The sequence below is a fragment of the Psilocybe cubensis genome, chromosome 11, assembly GCF_017499595.1.
Source record: "Psilocybe cubensis strain MGC-MH-2018 chromosome 11, whole genome shotgun sequence".
In the NCBI taxonomy this organism is placed as follows: domain Eukaryota; kingdom Fungi; phylum Basidiomycota; class Agaricomycetes; order Agaricales; family Agrocybaceae; genus Psilocybe; species Psilocybe cubensis.
In genome coordinates, this window is record NC_063009.1 from 688,913 (window position 1) to 715,011 (window position 26,099).

Here is a 26,099-nt window from a genome sequence, read left to right on the forward strand (position 1 = left end):
AACGTGCGGGTCTTGGGTTCATTGGGTTGAGTCGGAGGGTACTGGCAGACCCGCACTCGCTGCCTTTTTGGCCTTGGCTGCCTGTCTTCTTCCTCTCGCGGCTGTTTCTGATGGAAGCTCGCGAGTGGCGTACTGACTACAAACCTCCTTTTGGAACTGACGAAGGAGATCACATAACCGAGTACACGAATTCCCCAACTCGTCCAGAGTGGTATCGGTGTGAAGTCGAAGCTTGGCTAGGGCGTGCCATGTCGCCATTTCAAACAAGAGGTTTTGAATAATTTTATTGTGTGCAGGTTCTGGCAACAAGCCCTCAAAGACTGGTATAGAGCACTATTATGGAATCATTAATAATTAAAATCAAACATCACACGCAATTGAGGCTACCTGAAGGAGATCTTCAAAATCCCGTGCTGCCAGTTTCTTCATATCTGAAGCATTCCTAGCAAAACGTCGGATAGTTGTGAGGCCGAAAGGGGAGACTTGGCGGTATCTAAATCTATAGTTAGTTTGAGTAAGAATCGAGATATCACGACAATACCTTTCGTTCAGAGTTGCAATGGCGTTCTGGTTGCTAGAGGTATAAAGAATCCGGAGTAGGTGACTAAATAGGGCCTTCCAGACACCCAGTTCCACTTCGTGCATGAAGTCGACAGTAAACATCCGATAAAAGTTGAAGCCATATTCAAATAAAGCCTTGGAAAAAGCGTTCTATGTAATATTCTTAGACAAAATACGTAGATATGAGGAAATAAAAATATACCCGAGTTGGAAAAGCAGAGGTCTGTTGCAGCAAGCCATTAACCGCCTTGCTGTTAACCTTTTTCCCCAAGAACAATGCTTTACGGGCAGTTTCGATGTCAAATTGACGAGTTTCGCTGTCAACGCGAGCTAGCTTGAGCCGGTTTCGCATATCCATCTTTGATCCAACCTTTGGGACATTCATAGTTTGAATTAAACAACGTGGACACAAGCAAGTGCCGCGACACTTGCAGCAGGACTGCAGCATTCTGCTTGTACATTAGTTATCAAACGAAATAACGAGTAAATGTTGACTTACTTTTCGGGGTAGTCATTTGAACTAAAAATAAAACGGAGATACATAGCTCGACATACTCTGTCGGCCAGTTCTACGGCCTCTCCTTCAGCATACGCTCGTTTGACATCCTCATCAAGTAATAGCCCCCAGACGCCAGTATTGACCTCGCGTCTCATATGGGTGAGCATTTCAGATGTCGCAGCTTTGCCAAACTGTCGCTGATGCCAATCTTGAAAAGTGTCTGTGAGCTATGACCCAAACGTTAATATGAATAGTACATGCCAGTCAATACAAACTTACTTTAGGGATATACGCAATATGGTGCGCAGCAAATTCTTTAGGTTTCCCTCTGGTGTATTTTGACTGGTTGAGGATATACATAAGGATCGGCCATATAGAAGCATCGCCAAAACTGGTCAGGTGGGTAGAATCTGAAAAAATCCCGATACCAACGACAAAGGGCTCCAGGTGTCTGTGGGGACCTGTGCGTGGCTCTGACTTGATCTTTTCATACTCTTCATTGAAAATGTCCGCCACGTAGGACTCTGAGAATAAGCGTTCGGGTGGTTCGTCGGGTGAGGGACGCCAAAATTCTCTGTACGGTATGGTCGTATACGTCTCAGAGGTGCATTCTGCAAAGGCCTGTTTGATAACTTCTAGAGGTTTTCGATACATGACGTTTTCAACAACAAATTGAGGAGCCTCCTCTTCCGAATCGAATATGAAACCGTCGCATGGCACTGGTATTGAAAAGCTGCCCTTGATCCACCCAGCTTCCGGTCGACACACTTCTGACAAAGTAGGATCTGTAGAATTTTTTTGGGTGGAGATTTCGTCCAGACGCGCTGCCTCTCGAGCAGTAGAAAAGGAGGAATCAAAGTCCTTGGGGTCAAAATCCGGGTCCAGTACGACTTGGTGAATCAATTTGTCGGTATCAGCGTAGGATTTAGTACCGTGGCCGTTGTAAAACCAAGACATGATAAGTTGAGTAGAACGATTTTTGAATAGCAAGCTCTTGTCGTCTTTTGGCTCAGAATCCAAGGACCAATCCGAAGGTAGGGCCATTGGTGTTCCCTCTGACGCCTTTCTCAAAGAGTCGGCTGGGTCTTTGGCAATATTTGGAGAATCGGACACTGATGACAGTGTGAAATGTTCGTCAGGAGTAATAGAAGGGGGACCATAGGTATACTCTCGAAATATCCCATAGCCATTCATTGGTGTTCGATACAGACTCTCCACAGATGGAGGTTCCTGAGGCTGAGGTGGTTCCTCCTCCACGACTGGTGGTATAATTAGAGGAGGTTCGGGTGGGACCTCGTCTCGGAAGCGCTGTGGCAATCTAATAACGCGTGGAGGAAGTCCTCTGGGCCGTTCAATGGGAGGTGGTGGTGTCGGGGGATGTGGTGGTGGTGTTGGTGATTTAGGTGGAGGCGCAGGGGGCATTGGAGGTGGTACCATATCCACATCGAGATACTCATGATGGACATCAACGTCCATAGGCCCGGGCTCATTATTCAGGGTTGCCTGGTGCGAAGAACCACTGGCAACATTACTGTTCTGATTCTGCCTGCTGAAGTTTTCCTGGAACCCCTTCAGGACCTTGCTCATTGCAGCAGGATATTTTTTACATTTGTTGGTATGCTGCTTCAAGGAGCGACCTGGTACGAAGAGTTTATGGCACCCTAAGCAGGGTCTTTTTTCGTCGGACATAATTACGGCCTGCTGAAGTACAACTATCCACGCAATGAGCCTGGATAGGGAGTAGAAAATCCTTGCCCAAGCAATGAGCCTGGGCAGAGTAACGATACCCTTATCCCAGCAATGAGCCTGGATAGGGGGGATATCCTTGCCCAAGCAATGAGCCTGGGCAGGCGAACGACACCCTTATCCCAGCAATGAGCCTGGATAGGGGGTAGAAAATCCTTGTCCTAGCAATGAGCCTGGACAGTGGATAGGAAGCTCTTATCCCGGCAATGAGCCTGGATAGCGAGCCACCGATTCGTTCTGACCCGAGCAATGAGCCTGGGTAGAGCGAATAAGGAGAGTGCAGACATCAACCTCAGGCGTGATAGGGCGCGGTGTCGGAGTTCAAAACTTAGCGGAGTTTTGATTGGCCTAACCGGCTTACTGTAAGCAATCTCATGTTTTTTTTATGTTTTTTGGGCTCAGAATTGATTCACACATGTTTCGATGCAGGTCCAAACAATTTTTTCCGTGGTATACATGATATCTGACCAATAGTTTGTACGAAGAAATATAGATAGTATACATAAAATTTGTTTTGTAGTATGTACGAAGGCAAAAATAGACTGTGAGTAGTGGTGTAGATCCGTGAATGAAGAAACAAGAAAAATGTGCTACCTATCTACGAGGATTCCTGGTTACGGGGATATGTTCATGGACAAATGCCGCTGATCGAGCTCGCACCGATTCCCTTAGAACACGGACTGGCTTATTTTTGAGAAGGCTCTTCCAGTCTTGAAGCGTTAAAGGTTGCGCTTTGCCATTTCGAATTAATTCCAGCCTAGTCTGGTACCAGTACTCGTTGCGTTCAGTCCATTCCAGCCATCCTATCCCATTCCTGTCGATTTCATTCCATACCGCCGGGGGAGGAAACCAAGACTTGACTCCGACCTGATTTTTAAAATCTAAAAACAACATTAAATAGAGCGATCAGTTAAATGTAGTGAACACTTACCCGTCATGAGAGAATACGACCCGATAATAATCGCAATATCGTGTTCTGTAAGCCCGTCATCGCAGTAAGCCAGCAACTCGGCCTCTGGATTAGCGACATATCCGCGTCCATTTCTCAGCAATTCCACTGATGGGCCCTGGAGAACAGACTCTGTGCTCAGATACTCTTTGGCGATTCGTCCTACTATTCCACCCATGAGTAGCGCTGCACGACCGCGTTGTTGGTCCAGTATCTGCCGACAGGCCAGCATCGAGGACTCATAGTCGTCGTTGGTAAACTTGTAGCTGACTTTGCGGTAAAAGGTAACTTCCTTGTAGGGTTGATGCACCTGAACCACATTTTTACGCCCGACAAGAGTTCGAAACTGCACTCCTTTGGACAAAAGTCTGTGTGCCACACTGACAACTGTATGCCCAGGATGGGACTGGAAGACTCGTAAGACATATAAAGCAGCCTCTGGGGTTTCGACTCCAATACTCCAATCAGCAGACATTCTGTCGGACTCTTCCTGAGGTGCACGTATGTCGTGATGAGCGAAAACAAATAGATTTGGGATGGGCCGATGGATGAGGCTGAGATTCCCTAAAACTTGAAGGGATAGGTAATTTTGCGGGTGGAGATCGTGAATGTCTTGAGGGAGCGGACGGTCAGTTGACCCCATCAAACCGTCATGAAACTGACAGATGAGTTGACGATCCGTGTTTGAGACAAACTGTTCTGCCCCATCCTTCCTAAACCCAAAGTGTTGACAGGCGTGTTTCCAGCCTTCCGGTGTCTTATCCTCCTTCTTCGGGACTACAGAGGCTACGAATCCATAGCTGTATCGCAAGTTGGAGATGAGGTCGGCGGTGTCCCAATCGTAATCGTGGATTTTCGAAGCTTCATCAGTGTCGGTATCCATGGTGGAGGGGCCCGGCTCTGGACGATGTACCGGAGGCTGGGAAGGCCCCTCCTGAAATTCCTCCGTGTCCATGGGGAATGTTTCGTACTGAGGTTCATGAGGGGAAGTCGCACCACCCGAGGAAGAGTCTACACAGGGTTCTGGGATGACGGGAACGGATTCCACACGGGGTACATCGTTGTCGGGGATGATGGACTGGGGATTGATGCGGGCGGCTTGGATAGGATAGTCGTAGATATAACCGTCCTTCCTAGGAGGGGGGTCCACAAATTGCAGATATTTTCGTGGCAAATCCACTTCATCAAAAATGTCCCACTCGTTTGAGACTGCATTGTATGTTCGTTGAGAGGGAGGCACCTTTGCGAACAGTCTCTCGTGCTTTGATCGAAGGAGGCGAACTCGCATGTATAATTCCTTCCCCCCCGGCGTCGTGACACTTTTCCACCTATAGACCGATGTGTTGTACCCCGGGAGGGCCTCCTCTCTTTGAAGCCTTTTGATCTTTGCGTCCTCGGTCTCAGTCGCAATGATAAAGCGCTGGTTTCTCTCGCGTTTCTCCAAGAATATCGAGACGTGGTCGTACAACTCTCCTCTCCGGTGGTAGTCACCTTTGTCCATCCAATCGTGAGTGGGGAGATTTGCTATGGCTCGCTCGGCCTCTGCGAGGTCCATGTCCATGGCTCGGCTTACTATCTCCCTCAATTCTGCAACCGTGGCCTCCACCTGGTTCTCCTCCATAGCCGCCTTGACCTTGTCGGTTTGCGAGGCAAATTTTTCATACATATATTTCGTGACCAACGACGTACTGTGTTCCATTCTCAATATATGTTTGGTGGAGTGCAGCGGGCGATCATGAAATCGAAAGTAGGACCTAAGGATTAGGCCAGCGAGAGGAACACTGGGGAATCGGTTCAGAAACTTCTCAAGGGCATCCCAAACAAGGTTTGCAGGAGGCTCAAGATAGCGAAGGGTGGGGTTGTTTATGATGGCCTGTTCTGCGATGGCACACCACGGAAAGAAAACAGGAATCTGCTGGTCCAGGAAGAACTGTATCTCGGGCCTCCGATTGTCATATTCATACCAGGGAATAACTATCCCTGCACGCTGAGTGTCGGGTGAGAATACACACGCTGGCGATGTTAAAAGCCCGTCCAACCAGGATCGCTGTAGCATCGGAACCTCCTCGAGCAGCCTGGTATACCATCGGGGTAGTAACTCGCCCTGTTCTCTCACCATCTTTCCTGCACAATACTTGTCATACTTTGCACACGCAGCGAAATATGCAAAGAATCCCATCCATACGGCAAACCAATCTCGCGCCAATTTAATCTGGCGATAAGCTTCTTCTTTCGATGTGTAGGGCTCATCGTATTTAAAGATGGAAGGCGGGGGTGGTTGACTGGCTGGTACGTGGTACCATAGCTTCATTTTGTGCGCAGCTTCCAGTAAACATTGTTCCTTAAACCGCCAATGCTTTATAGTATGAATTTCGAGCTGGTAGAGAGTGGGACCGGGTGGAGTATTATAGCTAGGAGTTACATCCAGCTCAGGCTGCCAGGTAAAGGTGTCGAAGGGGTCGGAGATAAAGGATGGGTTGAGCGGTATGAAGGACATCCACCCAAAGGTGTCTGTCCACCAGACAGGATGCTTGACAGAGGTGGGATCTGGCTCTGCACGTTCGGGGAATGGGTGGGGGTGATTCCGCTCTGGGGCCTTGATACGGACTGGTCGGTTACAATTGGGAGAGTAGTAAATTATACCGTCTTGTAGGAAGACGGAGCCCTGGGACCAGTCAAAGGAGGGCGTAGTCTGTTGTACGTAGAATTAGCAACCAAATACACCTCGATATTGTAAGATACATACGGGGGGCATTATGGACAGTCGGGGGAGCAGGAATTCCAATTTATCTGTGCGTACTGCCCTGGCAATGAGCCTGGGTAGTTTAAGCGTTCTGCCCTAGCAATGAGCCTGGGTAGTTTATGAGTTCTGCCCAAGCAATGAGCCTGGGTAGTGTCTCGCGTTCTGCCCTAGCAATGAGCCTGGGTAGTTTGCGCGTACTGCCCGAGCAATGAGCCTGGGTAGTGAGGCTGCCCGAGCAATGAGCCTGGGTAGCGAAGAAGAACCAATGACGCAGGAACGTGTTGAGATCACCACGCGTGTCGGAGTTTGAAATTGCCATCAGGCGGAATCTGAATTTGGGTAGGGTTCCGTTTGTTGGCTCTGTTGACTTCCGCACCACTACCACCCTTCAACCCACGGAAATACCTGGGGGTTCGTTGGGTGGCAGCCTGCTGACTACGGTGATTCCGTAGTCTGTAGGCTGCTCAAGTCGGTGCCCACATCCTTCAACCCACGGAAATACCTGGGGGTTCGTTGGGTGGCAGCCTGCTGACTACGGTGATTCCGTAGTCTGTAGGCTGCTCTCGGTGCCCACATCCTTCAACCCACGGAGATACCTGGGGGTTCGTTGGGTGGCAGCCTGCTGACTACGGTGATTCCGTAGTCTGTAGGCTGCTCTCGGTGCCCACACCCTTCAACCCACGGAAATACCTGGGGGTTCGTTGGGTGGCAGCCTGCTGACTACGGTGATTCCGTAGTCTGTAGGCTGCTCAAGTCGGTGCTCACACCCTTCAACCCACGGAAATACCTGGGGGTTCGTTGGGTGCGCGTATACACCCCTTCTCGTTGTCGAAAGCCCTGGCCACAAGCTTCAACACACGGATATACCTGGGGCGTCTTGGGTGGCTACCTCCTGGCTATGGTGATTCGCGGTGGGCTATTTTTATCCTCTGACAGCTCGCTGTCGATGGCGATCGCGCCTCCTTCGCCCGCTAGTTATGGCAATGGCGCGGAATAGCGCGGACATCTGTACCTCCTCAGGTGTCCATTACATAACCACTGCGCTCGGTATATGCGGAAGGGAGTTTTTTTCATCCCTTTTCTTCCCGTACCACCACCATCCACCACCATGCTCACCCCGACCCAGATTGAAAAAGCCCTCACGGCTATCGACACCAACAAAGAACTCGAGTAAGCCTGAATCCCCCCCTCCCCCGTCCCCGTGCGCGTTAACCGCTAACGTTATTTGTAGATGCCCCGAACTAGCAGACACTCTGAAGGGCGCGAGATGGATTCACCAGTCCATCGACCCATTTATGAACGTAAAGAGCGTCATCCAAGAGGGTCTCGAGTTTCTGGCCAACCATATAACGGATGGTATGACCCGACAACAAATATTGGAGTAAGTATATGCGCCTTTTTTTTTCTGGGGCATTTATTTATGCATATATTAGTTTACAACCCAAGCTCTGGTCCTTCTATGAGATGCAGGACTTGATGCCCGACCTTATGGATATCATCAAGAAGTGCGAGGACAATTCTGCCTTGATTGGCAAAGTCATTGATTTGGTAAGAATTTTGTGAGGTCGCATGTACAGATCGACTAACCATACTTGTAAGGTATCGAGTGCTGCAGCTCATTCGCGATCCGACGATCTCTTCAAGGCACATAAGTTGATCCCGGAGTTGATCCCATTTGATCTGAGGGTCCCACTTGACCTACAGGCCTACAAACTGGCCTGTGCCAGGGTGAACCGGGGCTATAAACACCCTGCATACGCCGCTCTTTTAATCCCGCGTGTCAAGTTCGCCGAGCTCGCCGACCTCAATGCGCGTGAAATTCTGTAAGTCGGCTTGTTATTTTCTGCGAATATGAGTTGATTTATTTGTGGATAGCGTGCGATGTGAATCACTCGAAGCCGATACCAAAAATGGAGACGCGCTGGATTGGCCAGCTTGCTTGTATGACCCTGACATCCCATTTGACATAGACGACGAGGTCCAAGGTCTGTTTCGACCACCCTTGGGTCCCCAAGTAAGTTTTTTTTTATGTTTTGACATGTCATTGATACATATTGGCACTCTAGTTCGTCCAACGTATGCTTGTAGGCGAGGCCAACAGGCTTGGAGGACGTGCCAGCAAAGGACAGATTCACAAAGTATATGAACTAACGATAAGACTCATATGTTATTATTGCATGATGGTAAGTGGACATTGCCAGTAGTCTGTCAGTGCTAACCTCCTTCAAAGCTTGTCATTGCAATCAGCGGTAAGACTTGGCCTGAGGCGAAGAGCATTTTGAAGGCCGACCGCCTCTACGCATCTATTCTGACGCTTCTGTCGGGTCTTTCTGATGACGATACGTGGGCCAAGGAGACTGTGGCTTGGTGGCAAGAGTAAGCGTGCCTTACGCGCTTGATTTTATGCTAATGAATTTCTAGGAACATTATCTTGCCATCTGAGCCCGTGGATCATGACAAGAAGTCGTCCCCTTTGGAAGGTAGTGCACGCGACGGACGCCTCAGAGACCCGGTAGAACGGCGTAAAGCTCAAATGGCCGCTGCGGCTCAAGCACCTGCACCTGCTCGTGCACCTGCTCGTGCACCTGCTCGTGCACCTGCACCCGCACCCCCTCGTGCACCCACACCCGAACCTGCTCGTGTACCCACACCCGCACCTGCATCTCCTCAAGCACGCGCACCCTCCTCCCACCCCGCCCCAGATAATGGGTCTGCACCAGCGCTAGCTAAAGCATTTGCAGCTGTTTCACTGGCGGAACCTGTGCCTCAACAAGTCTCCCGTCGCCGAATGGCATTAAACGCGATTAGGATCCCTTCAGAATCCCCCCCTGACCTCCCTTCCGAGGATTCTTCCTCTCTTTCTTCCGAAAACGAACGCTCCCCTTCCCCACCAGCCCCGATCAAGATCAAGGTGCGTTTTCACTCGAGATTGGTTCATTACACTAATATTATGATTAGCTCCCTGCAAAGAGGAAAGCGGCGCCACGCCGCCCTGGTCCAAAGCGTAAAGACGTGAGTGTATTTATTACATTCTCTATCTAGGGCTCATATTAGCTACAGGCACCACCTTCAGACCCCTTCGAGACCGGGGATGAGGCCCAGCCTACTCCCAATTCTGACGCCACCGCCGCCGACGGTGAAGAACCACCAGCTAAAAAGGCCAGGACCCAGGCCAAGGGAACGCGCCAACCTATCAAACGTAAGGCTAAGAAATTCTGATGTCTCTCATTGCTGTAATTATTGCTCTGCTCTGCCCTGCTTTACATACCATGCCTGTACTTTTATTACTGAATAAATAAATTTGTTCTATTATAATCTGCTGGGTGCCTCAAAATCCCATTCAATCCTCCTTATCATTGAGAAACCCAATAAATTCTCGCAATGTTTTATAACGCTCTTGATTCCTTGTCATCTCATACAGTAATTTGTTGAGATTATAAACTAGCCGCTTATTCTTTCATATTGCAATACCCAAAAATATTGTAAACCTCAAATTAATTTATTCACACTGCAATATTTCCGGTTTCTCACAACATTTCAAGAGGGTTGTAACGCAGTGTGAGAATTTCGAATAAAAAAATATTTAATTGGGTTTACAATGCTTTGTAATCTACCCGCACTTTTTATGATGAAAGAGGACCGGAGGTCAGCACACAGATGACGTGACTTTGAAAAAAGTCTCTCCACCGAGACACTTGTTCCTGGAATAGCCAGAAAGTCTTTGGCCATTCTACTAATGACCGGGAAGTTGTGCCCGTAGTTCTGTAGAATTATCAATTCTCAATGGTTAGTAAAGTATTCCAAACAATTAATAAGTGACGAAATTGCTTACTTTCCACCATAATAAAGGTTTGTTTGGTTCTCCACAACCAAATATTTGTCGAGCTTGAAGAAAATGCTCGCGTTCGTCTGTGGTGGGAGAAATTGCCTCTTCATTTACTGCATCGTCTTCGAAGAAGGCAATTTCATCAAGAAAACTTGAGGAGGCTGAGCTTTGTCGAGTAAGTGGCACTGCTGACTTCGGAGAATTTTCAAATGTAGCCTTGTAACGATCAAATGCATGCTTGAAAATGGTCTGAGCTTTAGCAGCTCGGTCACCAGAAGCATCAACTAGACGAAAAAATCTGATTCCAAGGAATGGATGTAGCACTAGTTATGATTAGACACATTTGTGGCAATAGCAAAATAGTTTAAGAACGTACTCGTGGCAATAATGTTGTAATGACAGTTTTGAGCTTTCCCATGATACTTGTACAGCTTTTGAAGTCCTGCGGCCGCTGCTTCTTGAAGTGATGGAAGCAAGTTCATGTCGCTCGCAGCTTTTGAGAGATGTTTATCCATGAAATCATACATTGGAAGGACCCAGGGTAATGTTGGAGTGTTGGAATGCGACATCTGGAGTGTAACCTGAGCAAAGGGTTCCAGAATAGTTTCAAGCTTCTCGAGATAAGACCAGCTTTCTCGGTCAAGCACAAGGCTACTAAACCCATGTAGCGATGCCCATCCGTTAATTGCCTATAGTAAATTCAAAGTCAGTACAATCTTATCAGATGCAAAACGTGAAGAAAATCAAACATTTCTAAGCATTAGAGCCCGCTTTATCATTGCGTGTGTATAGTTCCACCGTGTTCGAACATCCCGGATAGGTAGCAAATGGGCAATCAATACTTTGGGTGCCGGTTCTGCTGTAGTTGATGAAGGGGTATCAATTTTAGAAGATGGTTTTACCTCGTCCCTATACATTGTTGATGCAATTTTACGAAACTGTGCACGCCGTTGAGGAGATGATAAAATCTTTGATACGGTTGTGCGAAGCTAAAATAAAATTGAATCAATTAAGTAGAAAGCTCCAGCCAGCATGCAAGAATCTACCTTCAAAAGAGGGCTGAGGGCTGGCATAGAGCCGGCCAAAAGTATATGATCTTCCTTGTCTTCAGCAGACACCATAAAGGCGGTGCATTCATCTCCATTTTCCCCTTCACCAGCTTCGCGCTCCATTTCCTGAACAGCTGTATCGTTGTTGGCATCGTAGTGTACCGGCAGATCTTTCATTGTTTCGTAATAGTCATTATTTTCAGGATGTTCGGCCTCACCAAGAGTGGCAAGAATTTTTTGCACTACAAGATTGATGACGTGTGCAAGGCAGCGAATCTGCGCATTTTCAGGAATAAATTGTATGTCAAACTTGTTGATTAGAAGACGAGATAGTGTTCGCAGAAGAACATCGTTGGTTGCCGCATTATCGCAGGTTACTGCTAAGAGGTATTAAATTAGGTAAGTAATCGTGATCTAGTAAGCATCGCACAATGAAAACTGGCTCATCTTTTCTAAAACACCCATGTCCGACAAAGCTTTTGCCATCCCTTTGGCAGCATACTCACCTTCATGCTCCTTGTCAACAATTGTATGAAAGTCGATTACCCGTTCTACCAGCTCCCAGTCATCCGATACCCAGGTGGCAATGGTTCCCGCAAATGTAAAAATCATTGATTTTGTAGTCCAGGTATCCGTCGAGACTGCAATTTTTGATTTGACGCTCTACAGAATACAATATGTTAGTCCACATATTGGGTATTGAGTATAATGTACGTACCTCTAACTCGCCTTTTACAACTCTATTCATCTCACAAAAAATCTTTGCAAGATAGTTGCGAACAGTTGTGTCTGATGGTAGCATGTATCGGCTCTCGATGTATTTGAAAAGGCGACCAATGCCAGATGTTTCACCAGTTGTAAAGGGTAAGTCGTCCTCTAGAATCCATGCTGCGAACACGCTAAAAAAACCTTTCTGTGTTCGTGCCAGAGCCGGATTAATCTCGCCGTCCTTGAGATAGTCCTCCATAACTTTTGCTGAGGCTGCGGAAATTCCCCGAAGCTCGCCGGAACCATTAGGAGCAACAGGTGGTACAGCACATAAGACAGTTTATTTATAACGTACATTACCTAAGATTTAATAATAAGGATATTACGTGACATACGGTGGATTTACTCCCGCTACCTAATTAGGAGATTAGCGTGATGTACGTGTGATTTAGCCTGGCAAATCATAGCGTACATGACGTGCCATTTAGCGCTAAATGGAGCCGCCGGGTGGCCTGCGGGATCCGCGCGTCTACCTACACGGAAGAAACACGGGCCGGAAATGAGCCGGACGGGTCCATTTGCATCCCGTGTATTGCAAGCAGACGGATCCGCTTGACCCGTGTTGTGCTGTCAGACGGACCCATTCATCCATCCGCTTCTGTATTCCGACAAATATCCGCCTTGAATCGTACATTGGATGACCGTTAATATATGTAATAAGGTGTATAGATTATACTGGCAGCAAATTCCTTTCCACATACCCTGATAGTATGGATTATGCCTTTGAGCTAACCCAATCCCTCTCAAACTACATGAAGGCAAAGATAGCTAGTCGTCTTTGGCATGCAGAACTGCCTAATCAAATCCGGGAAAACTTCAGTGCTGAGACCATGTTTGAGTGCAATCTAGCTGTGGAAGTGATTTTGCAGGCATTTGAAAATCAAGGTATGCAATCAATAAGCTTTGAAAATTGAGATTAAATAATGTGTGAATGGCAGAATATACGACGTGGGATGCAGAAGAATATTTGACCCATCTCAGCGCACGTTGCACGGGTCAGAATTCTGCCGTTGAGGCTCGCCTGAAAGACCAGTTTCCTCCGGTGCATTCCACGTTACAGTACCAAACCCTGCCCGGAACTGTAATCGATAGTGCAGGCAACATATTGGTGTGGTACCTGCCAGGTATTTTGTCAGAGACAAGGGTGGTGAGTTTTAGAAACGGACCGATTAATTCCTATATTATGCGTTCTAAAGAGTAACAGGAGAGTGTGTGGAATTCATTACGGGATATTGAAACAATGATTCACAAGGCGGCACCTTTGGCCACAAGCTGGAGGGTCAATGACAGTTACTTTCGACATGAGCCAGGTTGGCTTCAACCTGGAAATCTTAACTTTTCCCCGGCATGGTTTCAGCAAGGCCATGAGGTGAGAAACTTGTTTGCTAAGTATTATACTGCCTCATATTTTCCTCAGACGTCCAACCCGCTTGAGGTCTCCTTGGACTTGTGTAATCCTATTGGACAGGAGTTTATACGAGACATGATGACATCTTCGGCTTTGCTGGGAGCCATCTTGAGCATTATACACCCCGAGCAGTACCGGGCGGGAATAAAATTTCTTCAACGGCTTGCTGCGGAACCGGAGTTCGTCCATAAGGCCGAAATATTGAAGCAAATTCTCACAATATGGAGTTCGCCCTTTGGAGTCATGACCGCCATCAGCAACCGAGATACACCGTACCATCGGGATAATGGGTCATGCTACTCATGGTACGATTTTTTGATGCCACTTGGGAAGGGTGAACACGGACGGCTTGAGCTTCCTGGCCTTGGACTTCGGTACAAGTATGATCCCATGACCCTTGTTGCAATTACCGGCAGGTTGCTTCAACACGGCGCGGTGTGCGAGGGAGATAGGGCAGTCATAGTCTATTACATGCGTAGGAATGTATTTAAAGAGCTGGGAGTCCAAGAGGCGGGATGGTCTACTACGTACGATCTTTTTGCAAATTTACCGGCCACCAACACTTTTGATTTTGAAATATGATCAGTTTTTGACTTGGAAGTTGGGTTTGGGGAAGATTTTTTTATATTTCCAAAACAAAACGGTACGAAAGCTACAGAACAACCAGAATTCTCTGTCCCAGGGTGTTTCCGACGCGCCCGCGCTGAGCTCTTCCAAGGTTACCGGAATCATCGGACTCCGCCGTCGTATTACCGGCGGAAAAGGCATCATCCGCCTCCTCTTCGATGTCCTGTGCGAGAGGTGGGCAACTAAGATTCCTCATCCCAGGGTGTTTCCGACACGTCCTCGCTAAGCTCTTCCGAGTTACCGGAAGCATCTGACTCCTCCGTCGTATCACCGGCGGAAGACTCCTCATCCGCCTCCTCTTCAAAGTCCTGTGCGAGATGCTCTAAAAACGTAGCTGGTGTAGAGGATTCAGTGGTATCGGACGTACTATCAATATCATCCTCTTCTCCCGGGAAAACAGGTCTTGACCTTGCGTTAAAAAGGAAGGCATTGCTGGTGTGTGCATTTGACGGAGGGCTGACGGAACCGGGAGTAGGCAGAGTATCTGTTGGGAGATGAATATTTGCAGTGTTGGAGGGTGGCGAATGATACCAGAGTGGATGAAAAGGTAGTTCCTTGACGGCAATAAAAGAATAAAAAATGTCGTTGATGTAAAATGAAGCGACTTTGAGCTTTGAGACCTCGAAGGACCGGGCTTGAGCCGTTATAGCGCCCCAACTGTCAGGAGAAGGGTGAATGGGATGCTGAAATTTGTATTTGGCTGAAAGCCCCTTGCCGTTAGAGAACGGGTGCTCCTTAGAGTCAATCCACATCTTCTCCAATACAGAATATCTGCCCAAGGCGGCCGAAGAAGTAGTCACTGCTTTATGGGCATTTTTCATTTTGTCCGCCACATTCCGGCGCAGGTGAGCCAACTCCCTCATTACGCCCGTTAGGATAGGCTGACCGCAGCGGGGACAGTAGGGCGGTCTGTGGTCAGAAATTGCAATTGGGGATGTTTCATCCCGCGTGTTTGCAACACGGGTCGGCGGATTGGGTTTCCCCGTGGGCGGTGAAAACGCGGAGCCGTGCTTTCCCGTCAACGCGGATCCGTGCTTCCCCGAGGTGGGGACGGATGTCCGTTCAGCCGCCTTTCCCTTGCCCTTGGGATTGTTTTCCTGATTTCTTGGAGGCCCAGAGGTAGATGAACTTGCGCCCTCCTTAGCTTCTTTCCTCTGATTATTTAGCCGGAGTACCTCTTGTTGGTATTCAGGCAGAACCACCTGGTGGGAAGGACGCAAATCAGATATAATCCACAGCAATAAAAAAACATACCTTGTTCCAAAATTCTCTTGCTTGCGATTCAACGGTAACAAAGGCAACTTGCCACTCATCGCCTTCAGCAAATCCGTCCCTCCACCAATATCCCCAGCTCTTGGTCTGATTTAAAATTTCATCATCTTCCCATGCTGACCAGCTTTGATTTAGAGATTCAAATAGAACAGCTCGATGGTGGGGAGTTCGGTTCAAAACGGCATGTACGCTCTGATTGAGAATTTCTGATATAAAAAATGGAATATCGACTTGGAATCCATTGACATAGCAGTATCCGAGTACTCTCAGCAGTATAGCCTGACGACCAGTTCTCAATACAAGATATAATCGTTCAAAATTACTGTCTTACCACCTCCAGGTCGAGCAAATACATCCATTTTTGGCGACGCACGGAGGAAACAGAGTCTCCGTTTGCAATGAACAAACGGTATCCGGCACGGATCCGTGCACCACAAATATGGACATGAACTTTGGCCAGAGCACGTCGCTCATCATAGGTAAGGAGATGATGTTCGTCCTCGACAGGAGGTTTAAAAAGCCGCGGTAAGTGCATGAATTCAACGAGATGGGATACAACAAGAATGTTCAAAGAACTGGTTAATCTGTAATTATAAATCTCCACACGGACGGATACTCCGGGTTAATTTGACGGAAGACCTTATCCGCGGCCCGCCCCAGATCATTCCACATGGCAATCTGCTTTTGAGCATTTGCCCTGTGACCAACTAACCTGTCAGGAACAAAATCATGCCGTGCACGCCATGTCTTTGCCATATACACATAAAATCTGACAGTCCATTCCATTTCCTTTTTTGTCAAGGCCAGCTCCTCTTGCCATCTATTCCTCTGAGCTCGCGCGCGGAGCCAGTTTAGCCTAAAGACTAAGAAGCCCTTGAGAAAAAAATTAGAAATACAAATAGCAGTACTCACACTCATTAACGTATAATTGATTATCATTGTCCAGGCCCTGACGGGATCTCCAAATCCAACTTAGACGGTCCGAGCTTCCTCCGCGAATGTTCGGATCCGACACGGCATTACTATGCTTGCAATCATGGACTTGCAGAATGGGATATTGTTTCCGAATATTATCCTCGTCTCGCACGCCAGCAGATAAATAGATCATCTTCTGACGGTTTGTGTTGTAGAGTCGCCGGTGCAATTTCCAGGAAGCATTCAAAAGCTTGACGCCATCCCAAGCACGAGTCCCCATATAGACGGAGTCGGCGGTCCGAACCTGATATTTATACTGCCAAGAAAGCTGGATCAAGGCTGACCGGACCGCTTCCAGACAGTCCTCTGCGTGGCCATGTCTTATTTGAAGTTCAAGTTTGCGAAGCCCTTTTAAAATGAGGTTTGTTCCCGCGTCAAGGCCGTCAAAGAAATCTTGTTTGACGGCGGAGGGAAACGGAAGCGGCTGTCGTTCCGGATCCGCGCGGGTAATGTTGACATTTCCAAGATCAGGATCGTCGTTGTCACTGACTTCATAGTCAAGTATGGGAGCGATGTCCCCTTGAATATCCTCCAAGACATCTTCGCCCATGAAGGTCATAGCGGATCGACAGAAGGCTTCAACGCGGGTCCGCATGGAGCGACGTTTATTGACCAAGTCAAGTTTCTGCGCGGTGGAAGGATGCTTTCCGAGCTTTCTGACATGGTCCCTGAGCTCCAATCTAAAAGCATGTTAAATTCTGTAGGATGCAATTGAAATAATCGTACTGCGCTTGCTCCAGTTTTAAGCCGGATGATATCCATGCTGCCTTTCCAGTAGCACCATTAGATGTAAGTTCCATATTTGAAAGATGCAATTCAATTTCTTGGCGTCCAGCAGCCGTTTTCACTTTGCTTGCCATTACCTTGCCAACAGCGTCGGCCACACCTTGTTCTCGGTCCGCTTCTGCTTTTGAAATTTCATCTTCCCAAGTGTTGATGAGCCCGGAATCTTGTTGATCCGTGATACCCCTATAAAATCGGTCTGTGATTCCGGACTGTTCCCGTGCCCGTTTGAACTTTGCAGCAATTGTTGCAGCCATATTAATGGTCTTCTTCCAGTTGGAATCCCCCATGTGGTCGTCCAAAACCTCTGCTCGATGGGCAGTGGTAGCGGAACGTGTACTCCGGGATGTGTCATTTAACACGGACCACAACAGCTCCAGGATTTCTCCGTCAATGATTCCCACACCCGGGACATAGGTGGATGCGTAGTTGTAAAGACATTCCGTCTTGTGCCCGTGGACGTGAAATAAACCAATTGCAAAAATCATTTTAACAGAAGGTGGCCAATGCATTTTTGTGGACTCTGAGAGACGCCTTGCCAAGTTAACGCAATATTGACAGTTTATATCGTAGATTTCCAAATGTTTTGTGATTCCCTGTGTGTTGGTAGTTTCCCTGGCCTGAGTCAAAGACCAATCCATGTGCATCTGCTTTTCGCCTTTGTCAAAATCGACAACGCTGGATGGACAGAAGCATCCGTGCCTAGCGCAAGCGTGTGCCCCAATTCCACGTACTCTCTTACCCGGGCTGACTCTGTTTTCAGCTTTCTGGGCGTGGTAGTTATGACATGTTTGTTCCTGATATTTTTTTACACGGAGGATAAGCCATCCGCCGTGGAAGATTTTTTTGACACGGAAGGGAAGCATCCGCCGTGGAAGATTGTGACACGGAACGTAAGCATCCGCCGTGAAAGATAAATCATGGTAGATAACGCACCCGTTTATAACGTGGAGCAAGAGAAATTGCTTCCTTGATGTGCTCCTTGTATGGGCCCGGAGCAGTCATGTATCCTTCTCCAACGCTCAACCAAACATCGTCTCCCTCGTTTTTCTGATTGAGGTGATCTGCTTTGAAATTACCATCTGCAACATAACTACGTATGTACAGATTGCTATTTGCTGTTAATTGCAGTCACCCTTGAAGAATAACTAAAACTTGCCTGTCAGCATCATCAATCCAGGTATCAGGTAGGTTTATTCCAGGCTGTGGACAGGCGGGGCAGAATAAGGCCAACTTCCCTCTCCTATCTTCAACTTTGGGATGATCCTCGGTCCGCATCATTTGTGGTGCAGGCGGACCATCTAATCCGCCGTGTCCCAGAGACGGGTCCGTTGACATTCCGACTTCTTGAGACGGACTATCAGATCCGCCGTCAATTGGATCAGATACATTAATACCCATCCTCTCTGGTGATGAATCATGGCAATGATGATAGTAAGGGACCACCGCTTCTCTTGTATGCCCTTCTCCGTATTGTCGTCTCAGGACAAGGTCCCTGTATTCTCTACTAAGCCTTCTCAATTCACGATAGCGGTTCAGCACCTTTTTTGGAAACGCTGGCGAAGTCAGTCTTCGCAACTTTTGGTAATACTGATAAGCCGACGTTTTGCACTCGAGGTTGTCCATCCGAAAGTCCTCAAGGACCTCAACTGTGAACACAGTTTGAACGTTTTCAAAGCTGGCTGCAAATAATCCCATCTCCAGATACTGTAAATCGATAGACGGAAGGCGGACGGACCGGCATGTGCATGTTCGCACGGGCAGATAATGGACTCCGGAGGTGTGCACAATTGCCTTGAAAGGAATTCCATTGTTGTCTGCTGCCTTTGGACGAGGTTGGTCCAGATAGGTTGTATCGACTTCCTCGAATAGATCATCATCTTCATCGTCTCCATCGTCCAGCTCAACCAAATGGGGTACCTCCGGGTCCGCCAGAAGCTGAGCCGTAAAGGATTCTTGGTCATTGCTCGCAGGAAGCGGATCCAGGTCCAATCCGTGTTCATCCTCAAAGATGGGCGAATTGTTTCCGCCGTGCCCATGACTCCCGGATGAATTGTTTCCGCCGTCGCATCCTAGATGGCTCGGATCCGTGGGATAAGGACACCGCTTCCCATTATGACCCAAATACAACTTGACACCCACTTCCCACAGAGCTCCCGGACGGAAATATAGACCCGTCCACTTCTCAACGCGGTGGAAAGGTGTAAATTGATGGTTTCTTCGCAGGCATTCAGAACACAAAATTCTAGAGCCAAAGCATTGGCAACATCTCCACACTCCAGACATTCCTTGACATTGCTGACACCGTCCATTCAGATCCGGATCCGGGGCTTCTCCTCCAATCATTGTTCCAAGATACACCTCTCGTTTCGGGAGCCATTCCCTCAGGTAATCATTTTGAGACTGGATAGGTAAAGTCATCCTGATCATTCTACTGAAAACATGTTAAAACATACCTTTCCTCCCGTTCTGTCGTCATCTAGCTGTCTCAGGTTATCAAGTACCTGCTGATCAGTTAGATCTCCCGGATAATGAGGTATTTCTTCTTCCAGAATGTTGTGTTCATGGTTTTGGAAAGAGTAAGTCGTTGTTTGAGGGAGGTTTGTTGATGATGATTCTGCAGGAAGTTTGTGGATCCTCGGCCGCCCTCTCTTTCGTTTCTTGGCCCCACTAGACCAGGAGGCCTCCCGAACATTGGGAAACTCCTCATCCGATCCCCTATCAGGTACTTTCTTGAAGCCCATGGATGTTGGAAACAAAGAGTCTGACAGCCTGTGAGCGCAGATCTAAATGTAGTATAACATGTTTATTTCTGTAGATAAATTTCCCTCAATTATGCCGTTTTAAAGAGGAGAAAAATAGCTTTCATATGATCTATCTTGCAGCATATTTGGATGAGTGAGTGAAATGTTATGAACAAAACTTAATCCAGAGATGCACAAAATGGACGTGATCCCATCATAAATGTACAATATGATGCAGAACGACCCTTTCAGAACCACACTTTGGAGTGTTTTTGAAATATCTTTTCACTGGCTGGCCCCTCATTCCTCCGGCGTATATCATATGAAAGATATTTTTAATAGCTACCGAATGACATTTTTTGTAGAATGTGAATCCTCGTATTTAAGGAGATATTCTCAATATACTAGAAAATGTGTCAAAATGAGCTCACTGGGATCATTATATTTTTTGAAAAAAATTATGCATTTGAATACCTCTCATGGTCTCTGAGATGACTGCCGTTTTGGGTTTCACAAGTTTTGGGTGAGAAGACGTGAATTTGAATTTTGTGTTTCTGTATCTTTACAGCCATCTAACAAGAATTTAAAACCTTGTAAGATTATCTTTATATAAAGCGCTAAATGTTTACAAAATTTCATGTTTATTGATTGAGTGCAGAGGGAACTATTGCAAAATCATGAGGTCAATGTATGTGACAGCGACCAGCATGCTTTGATCATCGTGGCCGACGATGAAGCGGGATTACCTGATTGGGAAAAATATGACATCACATCATTCATTTAGTATGATCGGAAGCTTATTTTATCTCCGTATGACGTGAGATTTGACTAGATCACACAGATACTCATCGATAAGCTACTTGTTACATCGCTGCAATTATGCCCACCATTGCATCCCCCGACGCGGATCCGCTTCCTTCCACCGCAAATGCCACAACCCACAACGGACCCAGAAGCGGACAGACGGCGGAGGGTGACTTTCCGCCGGAAGAATCAAATATATGGACCACAAAGGAAATGCGCGTGTTGAAAAAGCATGTACAGCCCTACAAAGATACATCAAAGTCATCCAAAGCAGACTACATACAGAACACTGTCATACCTGAGCTGCAAGCTACATGGGATCACAGATACTCTAGACGTGCTAGGAAGGAAGATAAGCAACTACACAAAGAATGGAAGGTGAAGAAGCATGTGAGCTCGTTGTTTCTTTGAAAATTTTGTTACACACATAAACCATCACAATAGCGAATTTTTAATTGGTTTAGAAACCATGCGTCAAATCGAATTGGTGTAAAATTGGAAGGATTGAACTCCCGTATAACCTTTCAGACGGTATTCCGTGAGGAGAAGTCGGCAGAGATTGACTCCGAGGTTGCGCTTCTATCAGGGAATGCTGCTCGTGGAAGTAAAGATTGGATGAAGTTTTATCAACAAGGACGTAAGCAGGTTGAGGCCAGATTGACTCAGGAGGAGCGGGACAGGTTCATGGAGATCCTCGAGGAATGGAATAAGAAAGGTGTTTCAAAATCAATGAAGGCAAAGTGAGTCGGTGGAACTTGTTTCCGCCGTCAATCTGACATCTGCAGGACTGCTGCCAGGCAAGGCAGAAAAATACTTCGACAAATGGAGAAACTTAAGTGGCAGAGAATGGGTATGAGGTCCATTACCTTTGAGGGGCATTATGATATTGAGGGTAAAATCGAATACTCAATGTAAGTGTTAAACACGGCATGAACAAGTTCCGCCGTGAATGCTTACGGCGGAAACTTTATCCGCCGTAAACACCCTACGGCGGATAAAGTTTCCGCCGTAAGCATTCACGGCGGAATAATTTGGCCCGTATTAATGTTGACTGATGGGCATTGAAGGACCCAGACAAGCGATCTAGCACTCGACGATGTCAGAATTCCTTCCTTTGGGCAACTCTTTCCATCCGAGTTGGCCGCTTTTCGCAGAGCGTTTGTTCAATACCTCGTCCACATTTCAGAAATAGAGAAGGGTGTGGCCAATCCAGCACTGCCAGATGCATCGTTTCATGAAAAATCCCTCAAGTTTAGCAGCAATGGATTTCCAATAGTACCTAGTCCTATCTATGGCTCAACTGGGAGAGAAGTCGCTTATGCGCAAAAGTCAATTATTAGAATTTACATGAACAAGGTTTATGGTGTGTAATTTGTCTATGTCCTCAACAAACTTGCTAACTATGTATACAGCTTTAGCCAAGGATAGGCCTGGTTCAAGTGTTCCTTGGGATGCTCTTGAAAGGCGTTCTGCAGAAATGATTGATCCAGAGTATTGGCCAAGTTCAATCCCCGTGACGGATCCGAGCCGGCTCCGCCTGGAGTCAACTTCTGCAATTCTCAAGCTATGGAGGGACCGTCAAGCGCAAGGAGACATCCCCTTTAAATTCTCAAAGGTTTTTGGAAATGGCTATGACATTATGGAACCTCTCTATCCGTCCAACTTGTTTGACGGCCTAGAAGCCCACCCGATACCTCCACCTCCTGCAGCCATAACCAAACGTCGGCTGAGGCAAAAAGCTATACGACTTCAAACCCAATCTTCAAGCGACTCTGAATCATCCAATCTGTCAGAGTTTGATAATGGACGGGGTAGTCCGGCATCCGCGATGCCACGCACTACTGCCAGATTTGAAGTCACGCCAGAGACGGATGAGACTCCTACCGACGCACCTTCAAGATCTAGCGAGCCACCCTCTCTACCAAGTAGATCCAGCCCAACAATTGTCAATCCATCATCCAGCCCAACTCCAGAGGTTGAGGAGGCGCCTCCCAAGCCAGCTAGAAAGATTATGCCAAGAAAAAGAACAAAGCCATATGTCGGAACGGCGGAAATGGACGGACCCGATGAAGAGAGTTCTGTACCCCCCCCAGTTAAGCCAAAACCAACTAGAAGGATTCAACCTAGGAAAAGAACAAAGCCCTACTCAGATCCACTTAACACAGTGGAAGAAGATGGAGTCCAAACAGGAACAACCCAAGACACGGATAATACACGGGCCGGCAGGGACGTGACTTGTGATGCCTTTGTGGAGACAGTAACAAGTCCAGATACGGATGAAACACGGGCCCGCAGGAATGTGACTTCGGATGCCTTAGCACTTCAGGAAGCAAGTCTGCTTGCTGTAGCAGGTAAAGGACAAAGAAAAAAAACTTTGAAAGCCTAGCTGTTGAAGTAGATTCATGATACCTATTGAATGTGATGCTTTTTATTCTTATCTTGATGTTTCTCAAACATGTTTTCACACAAAATCAAAACAGAAAGCGGGGTTCATTAAAAATCATCAAGTGCTACTTTTTGGGAGAGGTATAAAACAGATGAGCACATGAGAGTAAAAACTATATACAGTCCAAATGATGAAAAAATTGTATAGGGATGTGAGCAATGTAATATATGACAGGCAAAAAAGGAGACCAAAAAAAAGTTACAAAGAATTGAAATACACTACTTTTTTTGGGCCTTGGATTTTTTGGGCGAGCGCGATGCTTCAGCCAGAGTCGTTTCCGCCTTTCGCTTTCGTCCAGCCCTTGTCTTTGTGGCTATGTTCGACGCGGGCAGCGTGGACGCCACGATCTCAACATCCTCCTCCTCCACAATTTCAACCTCGTCGCTGTCCGAGGGATCAGACAACTCCGATGAGTGTCCATTCCCGGATGGCCCAGCCTTGGAGGATGGCTTAGCCTTTGACAATGGCTTAGCCTTTGAGGATGGGCCGGCCTTTGACGATGGCGCGGCCTTTGACGATGGTGCACCCTTTGACAACGGTGCGGCCTTTGACGTCGAACTTCGAGGACGTGGAGCTGGGAGAGGGGGTGGTGGAGACAGGGAAAGGATGGGCGGTACCGGTGGGAGCGAGGGTCGGCCAGCTGGGGGGGGCGAAGGCGCTTCCGGAGTCGAACCGGGCAAGAATAGCGCTGTTGGTGGCGCAGACACGGCAGGGAGGACGGGTGCGGGTGGAGGTGGGGGAGGGGAAGGGAGGACAGGTGCTGGCGGTGGTGGAGGAGGGGAAGGGAGAATGGGTGCTGCTGGAGGTGGAGGTGGGGAAGGGAGGGGTGCTGGCGGTGGTGGTGCGCTTGGGGATTGTGGCACAGAGGTGGGTTCACGGGTCCGCGACGGACCCGATTCTTGTTCGACCTCCGTCTTGGAGGGTCCTGCTGCCTGTTTGGGGGCGGGATTCCTTTGTTCATCCTGCTCCAGCAAATCGTCGACCACATCTCGGACGTGGTTGATCCTCTTGGTGATGTCGTTGAACATCGTGACGGAAAGCGAGGTGCTTCCTGCCACTTGTTCTTTGGCCATGGTCCATTCGGCCTTCACCTCTTGGATGCCGTCCTCGATGCTCTTCATCCTGTTCTCCACCGCCAAGTTTGTCTCGGCAAACGTCGCAATCCGTGCATTAATCGCCGTCATGGACGCGGATAACCCGTCCAGCCGTTCCATGATTCTGCCTTGGCGCTCAAAGAGCTGCACAAGCAGTTCTCCCACATCCTCGGGGAACGACCCTTCCCCGGCCTTCCCCTTCGCCGGAACATCTTCTCCCTCCTCCAACTTCAACGCCTCCCCATAGCTTCCCAGTGGCGTCGTCAAAAATTGACCCACGAAGGTGTTGCGCCCCGGGTAGAAGCTGCAGTGGATCTTGCGAGACTTGCAAGACTCGCAAGATTGGTGCTTCACGGGGACGAGAGGCTCAGTGCCTGTCTCCCCCTTGACATAGCATGGCACCTTGAATTTGATGCATGCCGTGCACCTTTCCACCATGTCCACCATCCCCTCTGGCACCTGGCGCACTTTCTGGGATCTCGACCGCGCCTTCCTGATGGGGGGGACATCGTCCTCGGTGTCCTTCTTTACGGAACGCGTGCGCATCTTCCGGGTGGGGGTGGCAGTGGGGGTGGTAGGCGGTGCCCCTTTGTTATCGCCTTCGTCGTCCTCGTCGACGTCCGCGTCCGCGTCTTCGTCCGTGTGGCTTCCTATGATCGCCTTGCTCCTGAATTTCCCCTGCTTGGACTTCGCCAATCTTTCCAGCTTCTCCCTGTACGCTGGGTGACCGGGCATGTTGGAGGCGGTAATGTGGGGAATAATTTCCCCCTTCTTTGTCCGTGGGCCCCTGTAATCCGCTGGAGCCAACTGAATGGACTCCACGGGGTCCGCCGCTTTCCGTTTGCCCTTGTCTTTGTGGGCGTCTGTCACGGGTCCGTCTTCCACCGGGGGTTCGACTGCCTTGCCCTTGCCCTTCTCGGCCCGTCTCTTCTCCGTCTCCTCCTTGTTCCTCTCCTCGTCTGTCTCCTGCTCCTGCTCCTGCTCCTGCTCCCTCTTCCTCCTCTCCTCCGCCTTCTGCCTCTCCTGCTCCCTGGTCCTCCTCTCCTGCTCCCTCTTCCTCCTCTCATCCTTTCTCCTCTCCTCCACCTTCTGCTTCTCTTCCTCCCTCTTCCTCCTCTCCTCCTCCCTCTGCCTCTCCTCCTCCTCCTCCCTCTCCTCTTCCTCCTCCCTCTTCTTCTTCTCCTCCCTCTTCCTCCTCACCTCCCTCTTCCTCCTCTCCTCCACCCTCTGCCTCTCCTCCTCCTCTTGCTCCTCCTTCTCCCTCCTCTTCTCTTGCTCCTCCTCCTCCCTCCTCTTCCTCTGTGCCTCCTGGCCTTCCTGGTAGGCCTTGAAGTTGGCGACTTGATGTTTGAGCGTCGCCCAGTCGACCTCAAACCTGTAGATGTTCTCGCCGTCCTTGCCCTGGATGACTTTGTACGAGTAGACAACGGGGCTCGCAACATAGTCAATGAGCCGGAAGCGTGCGGCGTCCCTGACATGCTCCTGACACAATGGAACCTATTGGAATTTTTTTTTTTTTGTTGAGCAAGTCATGATCTTATAAAATTGAGAACTTACCAAGTCCCTGTAAAGCTGCTCCAACTCAGCGTTGAACGCGCTTTCACCGTTGCGGTAGCACTCGGTAAACTTTTTTTCCCAGTCAGCGAGGCGTTGGGCGAAGGTGGCGGTGGTGGAAGATGAAGCGGCCATTGAAAAAAGCGTGTTTTTATGGGGGAAGACGCGTTAAAGTGGTGAGGCACGGTAGAACGTGAGGGTGGTGATCGTGGTTGGAGTTAGTCTAAAAAAAGTCTAAAAAAAAGCGGTCC

The 26,099-nt window shown here is 48.3% G+C and overlaps 6 protein-coding genes across 6 annotated transcripts; 2 read left to right on the forward strand and 4 right to left on the reverse strand.

Annotated features, from left to right (window-relative positions):
• Window positions 1-18: 18 nt before the first annotated feature.
• Window positions 19-2,647, reverse strand: JR316_0011382 (uncharacterized protein; the record flags this gene model as incomplete). Its single annotated transcript, XM_047897038.1, has 6 exons — window positions 19-333; window positions 388-493; window positions 542-711; window positions 764-1,010; window positions 1,061-1,287; window positions 1,340-2,647. 6 exons carry the CDS (start codon window positions 2,645-2,647, stop codon window positions 19-21), a joined length of 2,373 nt encoding a protein of 790 aa, XP_047743447.1.
• Window positions 2,648-3,400: 753 nt separating this feature from the next.
• JR316_0011383 (uncharacterized protein) lies at window positions 3,401-6,510 on the reverse strand (the record flags this gene model as incomplete). Its single annotated transcript, XM_047897039.1, has 4 exons — window positions 3,401-3,687; window positions 3,738-4,065; window positions 4,141-6,447; window positions 6,502-6,510. The coding sequence occupies 4 exons, from the start codon at window positions 6,508-6,510 to the stop codon at window positions 3,401-3,403; spliced, it is 2,931 nt and encodes a 976-aa protein (XP_047743448.1).
• A 6,341-nt stretch (window positions 6,511-12,851) lies between these two features.
• Window positions 12,852-14,131, forward strand: JR316_0011384 (uncharacterized protein; the record flags this gene model as incomplete). Its single annotated transcript, XM_047897040.1, has 4 exons — window positions 12,852-13,026; window positions 13,080-13,288; window positions 13,346-13,510; window positions 13,559-14,131. 4 exons carry the CDS (start codon window positions 12,852-12,854, stop codon window positions 14,129-14,131), a joined length of 1,122 nt encoding a protein of 373 aa, XP_047743449.1.
• A 227-nt stretch (window positions 14,132-14,358) lies between these two features.
• Window positions 14,359-19,950, reverse strand: JR316_0011385 (uncharacterized protein; the record flags this gene model as incomplete). The annotated part of the gene is made up of 9 exons (XM_047897041.1): window positions 14,359-15,378; window positions 15,431-15,727; window positions 15,780-16,023; window positions 16,053-16,311; window positions 16,361-17,103; window positions 17,150-17,652; window positions 18,143-18,299; window positions 18,342-19,609; window positions 19,663-19,950. The coding sequence occupies 9 exons, from the start codon at window positions 19,948-19,950 to the stop codon at window positions 14,359-14,361; spliced, it is 4,779 nt and encodes a 1,592-aa protein (XP_047743450.1).
• Window positions 19,951-20,829: 879 nt separating this feature from the next.
• JR316_0011386 (uncharacterized protein) lies at window positions 20,830-23,140 on the forward strand (the record flags this gene model as incomplete). Its single annotated transcript, XM_047897042.1, has 5 exons — window positions 20,830-21,144; window positions 21,199-21,494; window positions 21,540-21,665; window positions 21,822-22,117; window positions 22,167-23,140. 5 exons carry the CDS (start codon window positions 20,830-20,832, stop codon window positions 23,138-23,140), a joined length of 2,007 nt encoding a protein of 668 aa, XP_047743451.1.
• A 278-nt stretch (window positions 23,141-23,418) lies between these two features.
• JR316_0011387 (uncharacterized protein) lies at window positions 23,419-25,983 on the reverse strand (the record flags this gene model as incomplete). The annotated part of the gene is made up of 2 exons (XM_047897043.1): window positions 23,419-25,791; window positions 25,852-25,983. The coding sequence occupies 2 exons, from the start codon at window positions 25,981-25,983 to the stop codon at window positions 23,419-23,421; spliced, it is 2,505 nt and encodes an 834-aa protein (XP_047743452.1).
• Between the last annotated feature and the right edge of the window lie 116 nt (window positions 25,984-26,099).